This window comes from Anopheles maculipalpis, chromosome 3RL, assembly GCF_943734695.1.
Source record: "Anopheles maculipalpis chromosome 3RL, idAnoMacuDA_375_x, whole genome shotgun sequence".
NCBI lineage: Eukaryota > Metazoa > Arthropoda > Insecta > Diptera > Culicidae > Anopheles > Anopheles maculipalpis.
Window position 1 is genome coordinate 78,067,105 of NC_064872.1, and position 16,508 is coordinate 78,083,612.

The 16,508-nt window shown below is 46.5% G+C and overlaps 3 protein-coding genes across 4 annotated transcripts; 2 read left to right on the forward strand and 1 right to left on the reverse strand.

Annotated features, from left to right (window-relative positions):
- Positions 1 to 1,885: 1,885 nt before the first annotated feature.
- LOC126561479 (tyrosine-protein phosphatase non-receptor type 4) lies at positions 1,886 to 5,971 on the forward strand. Of its 2 annotated transcripts, XM_050217651.1 has the most exons (9): positions 1,886 to 2,567; positions 2,658 to 2,866; positions 2,939 to 3,091; positions 3,164 to 3,318; positions 3,411 to 3,764; positions 3,855 to 4,504; positions 4,577 to 5,204; positions 5,277 to 5,454; positions 5,662 to 5,971. In XM_050217651.1, the coding sequence occupies exons 1-9, from the start codon at positions 1,886 to 1,888 to the stop codon at positions 5,947 to 5,949; spliced, it is 3,297 nt and encodes a 1,098-aa protein (XP_050073608.1). In that variant the 3' UTR covers positions 5,950 to 5,971. The 2 variants fall into 2 exon arrangements, with proteins under 2 accessions (XP_050073608.1, XP_050073607.1); XM_050217650.1 differs by having other exon boundaries at positions 2,658 to 3,091.
- Positions 5,972 to 8,738: 2,767 nt separating this feature from the next.
- On the forward strand, positions 8,739 to 13,083 carry LOC126561369 (uncharacterized). The gene is made up of 2 exons (XM_050217479.1): positions 8,739 to 8,791; positions 8,863 to 13,083. The coding sequence occupies exons 1-2, from the start codon at positions 8,741 to 8,743 to the stop codon at positions 13,081 to 13,083; spliced, it is 4,272 nt and encodes a 1,423-aa protein (XP_050073436.1). The 5' UTR covers positions 8,739 to 8,740.
- A 1,303-nt stretch (positions 13,084 to 14,386) lies between these two features.
- LOC126562254 (tubulin alpha-8 chain-like) lies at positions 14,387 to 15,892 on the reverse strand. Its single transcript, XM_050218708.1, has 2 exons — positions 15,806 to 15,892; positions 14,387 to 15,734 (listed from the first exon to the last, which is right to left on the reverse strand). The coding sequence occupies exons 1-2, from the start codon at positions 15,806 to 15,808 to the stop codon at positions 14,391 to 14,393; spliced, it is 1,347 nt and encodes a 448-aa protein (XP_050074665.1). The 5' UTR covers positions 15,809 to 15,892; the 3' UTR covers positions 14,387 to 14,390.
- Between the last annotated feature and the right edge of the window lie 616 nt (positions 15,893 to 16,508).

Below are 16,508 nucleotides of genomic sequence, written 5' to 3' on the forward strand. Positions count from 1 at the left end.
AATCGCTTAAGAATGAATGTATCGCATGGAGCGATTCAATTTTATTTACAATTGTTACGAAATGGAATCGAGAAATGTTTTCTTGGAAAGCATTTTATCAGGTTTTCATGAATGAAGTGGATGATTTTTGGGGAGTTTTCTTTTTTTTTTCGTTAAGAAGTAACAGTAATCATTTTATGTTTCATTTCATTCGTACGGTGTCACGTTTTTACAACCAACTACCCTTCTCTTTCCATACGCGATCGGCTGACCCATGCGGCAGAAATTAGTTTGTGATAGTAATTGACCTTAATTATTTCATTCGTGTGCTCAATATGCACGGCCACATTCGATCATCATGGTAAGGATCACTTCTGTTGGTGCTTTGTAAAGAAACCTTCAGGCAAACCAAGAAATTATTTTTCTTGTTTGAAAAGAAAAGATGATTTGAAATGTAAAGAGATTTTGAAGATTCGTTTTATGCTAGGGTTAGCTGCAGGGCTTTCCAATCCGTCCAAACGATGCTCGAGATCTGTTATCTTTTAAACATATTTCAAACGAAACGAAATATGCAGGGCGAATGCTGATCTTATTAGTTTCTTATCTAATGGTGTGCAATTTCTATCGCATCTTAACACGGACTTGGACATTTGTTACTTATCTATTTTTACTTGGTCAATTAATGATATTCGTGTATGAATCTAAGCGATAATATGCATGGAAGTTCTAGTGAATATTTATTTGGTACTGCACCATCGGCCATTGAAGGAATCATTCGGGCTATAGCTATGGGCTATGGGATAGCTTATGGGGACAGAGGAAGCTAGCTGTTTATCCATTGGAAACATTACATAAACATTGTCACAATCCAGGGTTTAATTTGTATCAAATTAGTGTAAAGTTTATTTATTTATTCCTATTTTAAAATTAATTATTACGGCAAGGGTAAAGCCGTATATACACAATAGCAACGTCAAAATGAATAGGGTAAAACCCTGTTAATAATTTGACCATGAAAATGACCCTTTACTGATCAAAGTAATAGTTAGAAGTATAATGGAACAAACACTTGATAACCAAAAGCTGTAACTTGTAAAAACTAATGTCTTTTCAGGCTAACAAAGATGATCTGTAAGCCTTGGGATATCTTGTTGTGATAGTCATTTTCACTTGCCCTATAAGCACATAATGCCCAGCTACTTGTAGTTTCTGCTTCTCCGTCTATCAATTAACTTATAGACCGTGAATTGCTATCGCATCGCTGCTGCTTGCCTGCCAAATGTCGCTAGAAATTCTCATTTATTCTAGTAGATGTTATCGATCAGAAGGTGACTCGGCATGAGCATTGTTTCTTGATTGATTAGTTTTCTCGGAAAAATCGGTAACTCTACATTTGAAAATATATTTACTTGTGTACGGACAAACGTTGGGAATAGAAACCGTGGCTAAAAATGGCACCCCTAAAACAGCAAATGTGCACCAGAACCTCCCGATCATCATCACTTTCTTTCACGCAATCGTATCGATCTCCTTTCCTTTGCCGAATGCATTGTTATCTTATCGGGTGGACACTTACCGCTCGATGGTAGCTTGCAGTCTGAGTAGCATCCGTAAACTTGTCTTTGCTAATGTGACATCATGCTACAATTTAGTGCAACGATTTGTTGCTTTTTGGTTTGTTTTTTTTTTGCCTAACTTTTGTTTTTGTTTCTTTTATTTTTACCTCGGCAGACAGCAGCGACGCAATCGACACGACAACACAACGAAAGCTTTGACGCTTCTCCGCACGAAAAGCCCTCCTCACGTCTCTTATCGGCCATCCCTTCGGCACTTGGCCGGCGACACACGCATACACGCGCAACGCCCAGGTGCCCCCTGATGACAGCAGCGACGATGCTTGCCAGCGATGCTTGAGCGCGTCCGGTTCGGTGGTTTCAGTGGCACGTACAAAGTAAGGGGCGCCGAGCTGGCTCGCGACAGGAAAACGCAAACGAAACCGGTGACCGTACTTTTCCTCGATGAAAGTACGCACACGTTCCATCTGGACAAGCGCGCCAAGGGCGCCGAACTGCTCGAGCAGGTCTTCCAGCACGTGGAGCTGTCCGAGCGGGACTACTTCGGGCTACAGTTTCCCACCGCGGAAGATGCACACGCACTCGCCAATGGTGGTGGTGGAGGTAGCAGCAACAACAACAGCAAAAGCGATCCATCCGCCGGTGGTGGATCGTGCAGCAGTGGGTCGAGCGCTGGCGGAGGACCGAACGGTAGTGCGATCCCGCCAGCCTCGTCAGCGATTCCTTTCCCATCCGGACGGCAACCGGTACGGTGGTTGGATCCGAACAAACCTTTCCGCAAGCAGTTAAACGATGCGCGGGCCAGTACTGCGGTGGTGCGGCAGCATGCGGACGGTGGTCCACACGTGCCATTGTTGTTGTTTCGCGTCAAGTTCTACGTCACCGATCCGAGTCGGCTGCACGAGGAGTACACGCGCTACCAGTTCTATCTGCAGATTCGGCGCGATGTCTATCAGGGCCGGTTGCCCGTCACACTGAACACTGCCTGTCTTCTAGCCAGCTTTACCGTGCAAGGTGAGAACGGTCGAAATAATGTAATTTTTCGGATTCATACTAAACAAGCTTCATTCATCTGAAAATTGTCCCGTTTTCTTGCCAACCCAGCTGAACTTGGCGATTACAATCCGTTGGAGCATACGGCCGGCTATCTGAGCGAGCTACAACTTCTCCCGGAACAAACAGAGGAAGCAGAGCATCGCATTTCGGAGCTACACAAACTACACCGTGGCCAGCTGCCGGCTGATGCCGAGTACAACTATCTCGAACATGCCAAACGGCTCGAGCTGTACGGGATCGATTTTCACCGAGCGACGGTAAACCAGTCGAAGCGATTTGCTCCATTCGGGCACCACTCTACCCCCCTCCCAACCCGTCCTCTGTTGCAGGATTCATCCGGTAAGGAGCTAGCGCTCGGCGTGTCATCCCTCGGCCTGTTGGTGTATCAGAATGGTACACGCATCAACACCTTCTCCTGGTCAAAGGTGGTGAAGGTGTCGTTCAAGCGGAAAGATTTCTTCATCCAACTAGCCCGCGAACCGGTATGCAATTCGATCAGAAGTGTGATTTTGATACGATTTAAAGAACGATTGCCACATTTCTTACCATTCCAGTCCGAACACTACGACACACTGCTCGGGTTCAGTATGGGATCGCACCGGAATGCCAAGCTGCTGTGGAAGGCTTGCGTAGAGCATCATTCGTTCTTCCGGCTCAAGAAACCACACCGTTCGCCACGTTCCTTCCTACCACTTACACTACGCTCCAAGTACGTATCTAACTAGTGTTGGCAGAGTCGTAATTCAATCTTTCTCGATCATCGATCTTTTTCTGATTTTTGTTTTGTTTTTTGTTCCACAGATTCCACTATTCTGGCCGTACCGAACTGCAAGCCATCACGGAAAGTCGGCAGCGTGGTAAGGTGGCGAAAATTTTCATCCGTTCGCCTAGTCGCCGACTATTGGCCACCATTTCACAACCACAATCCCCCCAGCTGAACGGTAATGGGGCAAGTGCTGGTGGTACTGGTGGTGACGGTAGCGGTGCATCGTGCAATGAGGCAAGCAACGGCGGGGCAAACATTAGTGCTTCCGGTGGGAACAAAAATCAGCTTACGTTGCTATCAATTACAAAAGCAACGCGTACGTACGATAAGGTGACGTCCAAGACGCCATCGTCGATGCCGCGTAAAGCGTGGGAGCAGCAGACGGATGAGTAAGTATTAGTTGCGAAGGAAAATCAAGCATTTAGATTTGTATACAAATCGCTTGATTGTCCTATCTTTTATTACAACTCTCTTCACAGGCCTACTTTCATCGAACACTGTGCCAGGACATCAATGCCCATGTACGATTCACCTCCCGCATATGCGGGCCTTAACGGAAGCAGTCCAGCCAACGGAATCGCCGCCGATGACGAAAGCAACGGACTGGTTACGATCCATCTCGTAGCCGATGAGCAAGGTCGGTTCGGTTTCAACGTAAAGGGTGGTATCGATCACGGTCTCCCCATACTGGTTTCGCGCGTTGCACCACACACTCCGGCCGACAAAAGTACACCACGCGTCTGTGAGGGTGATCAGGTTGTGCGGATAAACGGCCGGGACGTTAGTACGCTGGCATACGAGCAGGTGGTTAGTTTAATACGTGCCTCGCGGGAGTATCAGGGCGGTGCGCTGCTGCTAACACTGAAACCGAATGCCTTAGTCGATTACACCGAGGAAGAACCGCTCTACCAGTACGTGCCGGAGGAGAACGATATTGTGCGGGCCGGAGGATTGCTAAACGGTGATCAACTGTTTACCCAATCGTTGCTTTTGCTTCGCGATGGGCTTGCATCCGGCGCACTGTTGGCACAGTACGAGCAGCTGTACCGGAAGAATCCGGAGCTGGCTATAACAGAGGCACGCAAAAACGAAAACATCGGCAAGAATCGTTACCGGGACATATCACCGTGTAAGTAATGTAATTTTGACTTTAAAGGTAAAATAATTAATTTTTGCTAATTTTTCACTCATCCTGCATTAGATGACTGTACACGCGTCGTACTGCAGCACGCGGAAAGTGGCGATTACATTAACGCCAACTACGTTAACATGGAAATACCTCCCGCCCGCAAAACGAACCGTTACATCGCTACCCAGGGTCCGCTCCCGTCCACGGTGAACGATTTCTGGCGCATGGTACAGCAAGAAAGCAGCCATTTGGTAGTGATGCTGACGACGGTGAAGGAAAGCGGCAGCACCAAGTGCCATCAGTATTGGCCATCGGCCGATGACGATCCACTCGTACCATCGGCCGGCTTTTCGATCAGTTGCCTTACGGAGAAGCCGGACGAAACCGGTAGCTTCGTGTTTCGCGATCTCGTCATGACGGATGAACGCACGAACGAGACACGCACCATCCAGCACATGCAGTATCTCGCTTGGCCGGATCACGACGTACCGGCGGATCCGAATCTGTTCCTACAGTTTACGGAACGGGTACGGTCAGCCCGGGAAACAACGCTCCCGTTAGAGATCGAGGCAAGCCTTAAGAATGTGAAATTGCGCAGCGTCGACGAGAACGGAGGTTTGGACAATTCCGAGCGACGGATCGTACACACGGACAGTGACGATAGCCCGAACGATATGCCGTCCTCAACGTCGGTGCATCAGTGAGTTGCGTGGACACTGGGGGAGGTTTTTAAATTTACTGAGAAATATTTAACGATTCTTTTCTTTTCTAGATACATTAGTGCATCAAATCCTCCGATCATCGTACACTGTTCGGCGGGCATTGGACGCACCGGAGTGTTGATACTAATGGATACGGCACTAGCATTGATGGAGGTACGAGAACCAATCTATCCGCTGGATATTGTACAGGCAATGCGCGACCAACGGCCCTGCATGGTACAGAATGTGGTGAGTAGAAAAAGAAACGGAAATCGTCTATCAAGAAGAGTAGGGTCATTTGGAAATTATTGCACACCTATGAAGACTTTTCAAACAGAAATTAGACAGAATTTATACAGAAAAATTAAGTAAAAAAAAACATAAACACACCAAAAAATCCAATTATTCCACACTTGTTATCGAAATTATGATCTTTTTTATCTCCTCCCACTACAGAGTCAATACCGTTTCGTGTGCGAATGTATCTGTGCCGCGTATCTGCAGCAGGTAGCGAAGGAACAGGCCGCAGCATCAGTCCCTAGCTCACCCACAGGCACGCTGGAAGCTAAAAAACCGACTGCTGCACCACCGCCGAAATCCGTTCCGAGCATAGCATCGCCAGAGGAAACGGCACTTGATACGCCGGCAGATAACGAGCGAAAAGCACCGCTAGCGACGGAAACGACAAGCATCAGTACGGCTACCGTATCGCCGTCTAATGGACATCAGGAACAGGAGCATTAGAACGTATCACTACGTATCATCACCACACAAACACCACCACGCTCGTTTTTCCGTAATCGGTATTAATTTATTTCAATTTCGTATATTACCATATTTTTCTTTCACGCCGTGGACACACCCACACACTCGCTGAAGAGTGTCGTAGTCCTTGGATGATAATGTATCGTTAGAATCGTTCGCTATTACCACGACCATGGCGCAGGCTGTACATTGTGCGGTGGTACATCATCCGCGCTTAAAATGGATCCTTTAAGTTTTGGATCACAATTTTGACAATTTTTTTCTTATTCTTTATCCTGAACTCTTGTGTTTAGAAACACCCTTGAGGAGAAATAGAAGAGCGAAACAATGCGCATAAAAAAAACGTTTTGTGATTTAAACAGTATACCGTTGTTGCGACGTTAGGATGTAAGAAGCAAACAGCCGAACGATCCGAACACAATAATAATTCTAGCAGCAAAAAGAAGTCGACAAAGGGTCGAAGCAGCAAAGGTAGAGTGTAGTGTACCCGGTTTGTGCATTTTCAATCTCCTTTTAAGTTTTATCCTTTCTTTTTGGGATCATTTTCAAACATAATGCAATCGTACACCAACAAACCGATACTTTCAAAACATGCAACCAATCCGACCGATTCAAGACTATTCATTCGTAAAGTATTTTATACAGTACGCACGCACTGCTACAGCCTTTAGCCCGATTTTTGTAAAAAAAGAATAGGAGCATAGTAGAAGTTCCGTGCACTTATATTTGAGCAATTGTGCTTTACAAAAAAGCGTATGTAAAACTTTAACAGATGTTGAAAAAAAGCACTCCTCGATCAAGCAATGCCCTTTGGTACACAACATAACGAGCCCACACACACACACACACACACACACAATAGAATATAAGCAGCATTAACTGGCTACCGGTTTCCAGTAACACGCACAACAATCCCGACCAAATGTATCAGCAAATTAAATCGGGAGTAACGATTTTTAAAAACAAACAAAAAATGCATACACCAATCACTCGATGTGTGGAAACGCAAAAGCAGACAAATCAAACTCCTTCCGGTTCCGAGCAGATTTATAAAGGCAGAGATGTTAGACGTTAGACACGAAGAAATTTTTTAAAAAAGCTTTGCTGTAACTGTTGCATTGTTTTGCGGGTAGGCAAACGGCATTATTATAATCTATGACCTTACTATTACAATCCTCTTGTGTTTGTTGAAGCAGCATGCACGCAACACACACACACAGGGCATACAAAATGACAGGGATATTTGGCATGCTTGGAGCAATAAAACAATGTCGAAACACATGAAAAAGTCAATGTTCAAAATGAGTGAAAAACAAACAAAACTTTCAAAATTTATGATATAATTGTGTGCGTTTGGTAGAGCGAAACAAGTACTATTACAACTTACTATTATTACTACTACCCGAAGCAACCCCAATAATATATAGCGATACGCAGAATGCAGTTAAAGAATGTTGAGCAAATGTATTCGAGGTTAAGCAAATTCGACATGAGAACAGAGAGAGAGAGATGATATAGACAGAGTGTCTTATGATGAAATGAAGTGTGCGAGTGTTTTATCCTTCGAATGGGAAAGGAATGTTGAGAAAAGAATCGTTTGTTATTTTATTTTGTTCGAAATGTTCATTCAGACGAAAATGATTTTTTTCTTTCTTCAAAATTTCACCATTTCGTTTTGGGTACTTTTGAGCTGACATCAAATGGAGCGTTTTTTACCAAAATATGCCGGTTATTTTGTATCAATTGTTGCTGTTCTTCTAATAGTTTTGTTATTAATTGCCTGCTCTTGTAAGCATTTAAGCGTGTGGGGCATTTTAGTCTCAAAAGGCCTACCATTTTGGGCTTCATTGACTTGATTAAATTAGCAGCTGAATAGTCATTTCCAACGAACGGGAAAACGGTCCGCTACCGTCACGGCCACCGGTTCTCGCTCTCTAAGCCCTCTCCTTTTTGGCTTAACGACCTATTAGGTCACTTAGACCATCAAATGGCTTATTCGACCACGTAGTTGGTCTTTTTCATTAGACCACGTAGCCATCAATGCGGGAGAACGGTCGGGATGGATTTTGAAACCCTTCATAAAACCTCCCCAATTAAATTCTTACCTTTCTTCGTAGGTAGTTACAGTCACAAGGGTTAAGGGAACTATCCCTACCCACATACAAACACACACATTCAATTACACAGCTGTTTGTATACGTCAAAGGGCCTATCGACGCGTACATATTGCAAAAGTGGGCAAAATACATCTTTCCCAATTTTTTCAATCGCTTCCACAAACTCATCAAAATTAAGATAATAAACTAAATACGGCAAATTTCAACTCAAATTGAAACCTGTTGCATGTGCTGTACACACACACACAAGCGTCGTTGATGTGCCCTTCGTCATTTTCTGTGGGATGAAAACAAACGAAAAAAAAAGAACGCCAACTGTCATTTGAAGTTTGTTTTGGGTGGAAGAAAAAATACAGAAAAGTGGATTGTTTATGTGTGAGCGCAGGACCGTGTTTTGTGGCAGCATTTATTGATTAAAACATTAATTGTTTCCTGATTGACAAAGAGCAACACCGACCAGATAGTGGAAGTGAATTATCCCGCTATAAATGTTGCGATTGTGTACGGTTTTAAAGGTGTGGAATGTAGAAACACACTTGTAATCGCCGCAGCGTTGTACCGTGCACAGCGGATCCTGTCCTGTTGCGTGTGCATCTTTCAGGAGCAAAAAAAGCAATCAGTGTTCAGCATAATCGTGTGCCCTTACAGGAACAATGGATATTTTTCAAAACCAATGCAGTGAAAGCTTGGGATTCGATTCGATGGTAAGTAGTGCAACATTCGCGCACCACATGATAAACGCCAAACGATAACAAGCTTTCCGTTCCGTTTCTAGCTTTCCTCGAATCATCTCCATTCACCCCTGCACGATTCACCCGGCTCACCGAATCCGCTCAATTTTGCACCGTCGTCGCCCTACTTTTCATCGATCTCACAACAATCCGCCGGTGGTGGGGGTGGTGGTGGACACACCAGTGGCCCAAATGATGTCATTCTGCCGAGCATTTTCGTAAAGATTCCAACCCAAATCAACCAGCAGTACCAGCAGGAGAATCGCTTACGTTCCCATCACAGCACATCGAATGAAATAAAGAGCGAAGAACGGTCGGAACCGATCAAGAGTGAAGTGGCCGATACGCGGGTAAAGCTCGCCAGCCTAAACAGCTCCGACCGGCTGCCGGATGTGATCGATAGCTATCTCAACGACACATTGGTGGACGTTGGTGTGCAACCGGAAACACCGATACTGCTGTGTGAATGTTGTCCCTTTGCGACCCTTTCCGAGTCACGTCTTGGCGAGCACAGAAGGGATAGACATTCGGCTGGCGTGACGACACCGACGACGGACAAACTACACTGTCCCGTGTGTGAGAACAAATTCTACAAGAAAACCGTACTAGAGCTACACCTTTCGGAGGATCACGAAATGGTTCCGAGCGAGGTGGAAGCGCTGTGTAGTCGTGCTGCAACAAATTCGACCACTGTTTCAACGCAAAGGAATGAAACGGCCACATCCGTAGCACCTGCGGCATCACACAACAAGAGCCGTATCTACATAAAGAACGTACAATTGCTCAAAAAGCCGGACGTTATTGCACAGGAAACACGACAAGAAAACGTTTCCCAGGGTCAGCAATTGCTTTCGACCGATCAGGAACCTTCCGCGGTTGCCCGCGGTACGCTGCAGGACGCACATCAGCTTGCCGCGCTTGGGGAAGACCTGTTGCAGCATGATCAAACACTCGATATGCCTCATACGGCGCAGCAACTTCAACAACCGTCTGGCGCTACCGTAAATGGGAACAAAATATTTATCCGTAATGTTTCACTGCTTCAAAATGTGAATTTTGTCCCATCGGAGGAAAACATTCTAACGAACGGGAGCAAATACAATGCGCCATCTTACATGAGCATGGATTCAACACCGTCCATGATGGATCCAATTGGCAATGGTTACAGTATGGAACAGTCGGCACCACCCGGGACGACACAGTCGCGTGGAAGTCGCATTTATATTAAAAATGTGGACATACTTCGAAACCCACTCATATCGACGCTTAACGAGCCGGTGCCGAATTCGAACGCCGGAACTCTCTCCTCGTCGTTTAACGAATCGGCCACAAGTAGAGCGAGTAGCTGCGAGAGCATTATCTGTACATCAACACCACCAGCATCGATGGAACAGCCGGTTGCGTCGGAACCATCGCTATCCACTGCGAATGCTAGCCTATCCCAGTTGGGCTCAACAGCGTGTGATCAGCCATTGCTAAATGGTACCGAAATCAGCTACACAATAGGACCGACGTTGGAAACTGCGAACCGAACGCTACCATTAACAGTTGATCAAGGATCACAGAACTTGCTGATGCTATTCTCCACTGCTGGAGATGATCCGAGCGTTTCCTACCTAACGACCGATAGCACCAACACAACCGTATCGAATGCATTGATGGGAACGACGACCACGGCGGAAACAACAACGACGACGACGACGACGGAGTACGATACGCATCATCTGGCCATACCCCAGACGGTCACCAATTCGTCCTGTGACGTAGAGCAACCGCAACAACCGCCCCAAAGAAAGAGTAAAATATTCATCAAAAACATAAGCGTACTAAAGCAACCGACGATACACCTTAAATCTGTTGACGAGGTCAATCTAATGACGTACGATGAGCTGCAGTTGCAAAATATGCTACCAGCTGCCGGTTTGCCGCAGGGTAGTAACATCACGACCGGAACTTTGGTGCAACCCCGTTGCGAGCTTAATGGACAGCTGATTGATAAAGCATTCGGTGGAAGCGGTGGTACTGAAATGATTGAACTCGATTGCCAAAGCCATCCGTCGCATGACGATGCGCTCGATGGGTATCACGAGTCAGATCTTGGCTACGGAGAGCTCGGTGGAGAAGTGTGCGATTTTACGGAAGGTTTCAACGATCGTGATGATCCCGGTGGAGGATTGGTTGCTGTGGATGGTACGGGCGTATCTCCGGCTGGCAATGAAAGCAACGCGGAAACGACTAACGCTCACTGTGAGCCAATTCCTACCGGCTATACGAACGACATTATTCTGCTGCAGGAAGATCCGGATGCAAATCGAAAGATAACACCCAATCACGAGTGGCCATCGATTGGTGGGACGGGGGAATCGTCTCTTGTGCACGATATACTGCAAGAACCACTAGACGGGTCCGAAATTCCCGTTCAAACAGAACCCATTTGTCAACGGAGAGAAGAAGATTCATTTTTAGCTACCCAACAAGTAATTAACCTCGATCCTACTCCTGGAGAATTTCAATCGACTGGTGAGAGCGAAATTTTCACAACCTCCATCATAGATCATTCATCGCCGGAGCAGCACGTGATCGTTTCGAATGACACAGCACCTTGCGAAGAGGAATCGCTACTAACGTCAAACGCTCCCAGCCTCACAACCCGCGAATCCTCGGATCGTCCTCGTACGCGCGGTCGTCCGAAAGGTGCCAAACAGACGGGCATAACGAAGCTAAAGAAACTCTACACCAACCTGACGGCCGAAGAGGAAGGCTACAAATGTGACCTGATCGATTGTGGGGTACGGTTTCGGCAGCAGGATCGGCTCGAGTATCACCGCAAGTGTCACATTGCGGGAGATAGTTCGAACGCTATTCGCTGTCCAGAGTGTGGTTCACTAGAGTTCCGAAACTGGAACACACTGCACACACATCTGTGGCGTGAGCATGAAATCGATATGGAGCTTTACGCGTGCCATCTTTGTAGCTTTAAAACGCCCGTCCTTTGTCGGCTGAACAATACGCACATGAAGATCCATTCGGAGGAGCGTAACTTTAAGTGTGCGATCTGTGGGAAGGCTTTCAAGAACAATAAACAGCTGCGAAACCATCGGCGGTGGCATCGAGAGCCACAGCCTCAGCAGCCCCAGCAGCTCCAACCGGATGTTCCGGTAATGGTCAATGAGCAGCCCAAACAACCACCTCCAGAAGTCACTCCTATTGTGGCTGATCCTCCTGTAGAATCGTCTCCCGTACAACAGAAACCAACGAAACCAACCAATCAACTAACGATGAAATGTGTCAAATGTGGACTACGCTTCGCCAGCAAACGACAACTGCGTGCTCATATGGACGCAAAGCATCCCACCGAGACGGGCGAACAAACTGGGACAGACACGCCCAGCACCAGCAAACATCGCTGTCTCTTGTGCGGTATGGTGTTCCGGACGCGCTACTTGCTTCAGGCACACGCAGCCAAACATTCGGACGAAAAGCGCTTCAAGTGTGAGCATTGCGAGTACACCACGAACGACCATAATGCCTTCCGGAGGCACAAGATGCGACACAGTACGAAGGGTGGTCATATGTACAAGTGTAGTTACTGTGATTATAGCAGCATCCAGAGTACGACCTACAGGAAGCATCTCGAACGGATGCATGCGGAGGTTGCGTCCGCACTGCTGTACAAATGTGCCAAGTGTCCGTTCGTGTCGATCAGCGAGGCAAAGTATCAGCTGCACCGAACGAAACATGAAGCCGATGGTACGGTGGATGAACATCCGCAGGACGTTCAACATCAGCCGCAGCCATCGAAAACGATCGAACCTGATCGGACCGTTGTGGAGGAGAGTGATTCCGACCAACAGCAACAAAGGCAGTGCGAGAGCGTCAACTCGGATGTTGTTATTGTGGAGCAATCCAATGCAGGCGAAACGGATTTAATTGGTGGCTCCGAACCGATGGATGTTGTGAGCGGTAGTATACAGATCATTCAGCATCCCATCATCCGGCCGGCAATGTTTGCGAACAATTTCTCCAAGGTCGATAATTTCTACGGATATCAGCAGCACGATCAGTCAATGATTGTGAAGCTGACGGATGCGTCCACACAGCTGCGTGGGATGTGTCCACTGCAGGTGGTCAGTACAGTACAACCAGCAACAACCGTTCTTCCCGTTGCAGCAGTACAGTTACCTGAGCAGCAGCTGCAGCAGCAGCATCAGTACGTGCATCTTAGCAACGTTGTGGACGAAGTTGTAATGCGGGAACTCAACTGAACCGATGCTAGTCAATAATAGATCAGGGAGCGGCGCAATTCTCTGTAGCGAATGTGATATGTGTGAAAAGGGAGACAGTCGCAGCAAAAACGCAGTGCCATCCGAACTTTTTCCATGGTACTCTGTACTTAGAGATGAAACAGTACTGTCCTTCGTGTTGTTTTTAAGCATAATTTAAATATTCTCTTTGTTTGTTAATAAACCCTTTGTTTTTTTAAATAAATTTTTGGTACTTTGAATTGTTTTTGGTCTTGTGTTTGGGTAGAATGGTGAGAAATTTCCCACTTTTTTAGATCACCAAACGTTTTGCTTTTATTTGGAAATATTCTGGACAGGTAACCAAGTTAATCATCTCAATCAAAAAGACTGCACGTCCTAGAAATGGCAGCCATGTTGTAGCTCATCCAAGATCGTAGCTCCTGGTGGAATTCTTCAAAGACTGGTGGCCAAATCTGATATTTTTACTGCTCTTGTTAGCGGTCGTCAAGATGCTAGAGAAATAAGACCACCGAGAATCTCTGTAACATGTAACTTATAATTATGTCAGATTGATAGTCATATCTGCGTAGCTAGTCGTAACTGTTAGTCATCGAAGCGTCGCCAGGACACCGTGGGTTAGGCAGCATTGCCTTCATCGCCTCTTCACCAAGTGTGAGTGTATGTGGAAGATAATGCACAATCCTTGATGTGGAGTCCAACAAATCTAGGTGCGTTACACACAGGGGTAATATTTTTGAAAAGATGGCAGGAACGATCTGAAAAAATGCCTTGAGAAAAAAAAGGAAATATTGAGATCTAGACAATCATCAGCTCATCAGCATCAGAAGTCTTCTCAGGATGGTCGCAATGTATTGATTGTTTCAATAAACATTCAAAGGATTATGAAACTTCCAGAGAAACCTTGCCTCACCAAGAAGTCCTATCCACCAAAAACCGTATCATTTTAAGAGACCTGGTTGAGTTAAGAGATTCAATTTGATTCCAGATACAGTTAGACCTCAAGAGGTCTAGCTTTAGCAGTCCTTAATATACTTAAACTAAAATTTTCATAGGTTCTCCGTAATAAGATCGTTCAAGATCAAATTTTCCGATATTTGGAATAACTAGCTAGTTAAAAAATCAAAAACGATTGATCTACTAGGCCTGCACACGTTTGTCTTAAAAATAACAGACCAACCGAGCGCTGCGGTGGTCAAATATACGTTTATTGTAAATAAAAAGAACACAGAAACGAACTTGGTTGCACCAGCAATCACATAACAAGATTAAAAATATCACACAACTTTCACTCCTTTCAGCAACACTCGCTAAAACTCATCATCGTCAAACTCCTCACCGGATGCGACCGTATCACCGGCCACCTCCTCATAATCTCGCTCAAGACAGGCGAGATCGTCCCGCGCCTCGGTAAACTCTCCCTCCTCCATCCCTTCGCCCACGTACCAATGGACGAAGGCACGCTTTTGGTACATCAGATCGTACTTGTGGTTCAACCGGGCCCACGCCTCCGAGATGGCAGTAGAGTTGGACAGCATGCAAACGGCCCGCTTCGGTTTGGCCAACTCACTGCCCGGCAGCACCGATGGTGCCTGCTGGTTGATGCCAATCTTGAACCCCGTAGGACACCAGTCGACAAAGTTGATGTGCCGTTTGGTCTTTATCGCTGCCACCGCTTCGTTCGTGTCCTTCGGGACAATGTCGCCCCGGAACAGCATACAGCAGGCCATATACTTGCCGTGCCGTGGATCACACTTTACCATCGTGTTTTCCGCCGTAAAGCAAGCGTTCGTAATTTCCGCCACCGAGCTACTCTCGTGCGAAGCCTTCGAGGCCGATACGAGCGGAGCGTACGAAACGAGTGGATAGTGTACGCGCGGATACGGCACCAAATTCGTCTGGAACTCGTTCAGATCGACGTTCATGGTGCCCTTGAAGCGTAAGGAAGCGGTGGCCGACGAGACGACCTGTGCCACCAGTGCGTTCAGGTCGGTGTACTGCGGTCGATCGATCTGCAGCGTTTTGGAGCATATTTCATACGTTGCCTCATTGTCCATGATGAAGCAACAGTCGGACGTGTTCATGGTACCGTGCGTACACAGCACCGCATTGTACGGTTCAACGACGGCGGTCGAGATCTTCGGTGACGGGTACACCGCAAACTGGAGCTTACACTTCTTCCCAAAGTCCTGTGCGATGTGATCTAGCAGCAGGGAGGTAAACCCAGACCCAGTTCCACCACCGAACGAGTGAAAGATTAGGAAGCCCTGCAGCCCACTGCATTGTTCCGAGAGCTTGCGGATCGTGTTCGAGACTCGGTCGATTATTTGTTTGCCCACGGTATAGTGTCCACGGGCAAAATTGTTCGCAGCGTCCTCCTTGCCTGTGATCATGTACTCCGGATGGTAGAGCTGCTTGTACGCGCTGTTCCCGATGTCATCGATCACGGACTCTTCCAGATCGATAAAAATGCTCCGCGGCACCACCTGGCCGGAGCGAGTGTCTTGGAAGAAGGCGGCCATGCTTTCCTCGATCGGCATGTCAACGGCCATCTTTCCGTCGGGCTGAACGCCGTGCTCGGTGGTGAACAGTTGCCAGCAAGCATTCCCGATCTGGCATCCGGCCTGTCCTACCTGTATCGAAATTACCTCACGCTGGTTTGGGAAGAAGAACTTAGTGGTTGGATCTTGCTCAGAACTGCGATCAACTATTGAACTACACGTACCATATTTTAATCGGGACACGAGAATACAACAAAGATAAACGATCTGCACAGGACGATGCCGGACACACGAATGCATTGGAAAGAATGCCTGAGGTAGTAGTAATGGTAGGAGTGCCAAATATCTTCTAATACTGTAACAGGATGTAAATAGTGGTTACACTCATACAAATGACTGGAATAGCGCATTAGTGGTGCTTTTGATTAGTAATAGTTGCATCGGAATGAAAGTATCTCTAACCGGTACTCATACTGTGACATCGGCCAACAAGATCAAGTTTAGGATCGTTTGTTATGATCCTGTTACTCACATCAGAACTAACTTAAGTGAGAAGAGATCAATGCTTCTTCTCACTTGAGTAAGTTTCGTATTGCGATTTATTTAACACATTTCCGGACCATTCCCCTCCGTAGCAAGGACGAACTATCCCACTACCTCAAACCGAATAATTCAAGAATTCAACATCAGAGATCTGGGTTTAAAAAAATTGTCCATAATTGGTCCATACGGGCTAGAAGAATGAGTCACAAGCTAGATGATCCATAAGACGGATAAGATATCCTGAAGTAGGCGATAAGAACGTCAGATAGATCACTTGTTGTCGGAACACGTGATAGCGATGTTGGACTGATACATTAGCAGGACGGTAAGAGGAGATTTTGTTGATTGGGACTACAATGTTCCTCTGTCTCGTTTCGATGATTC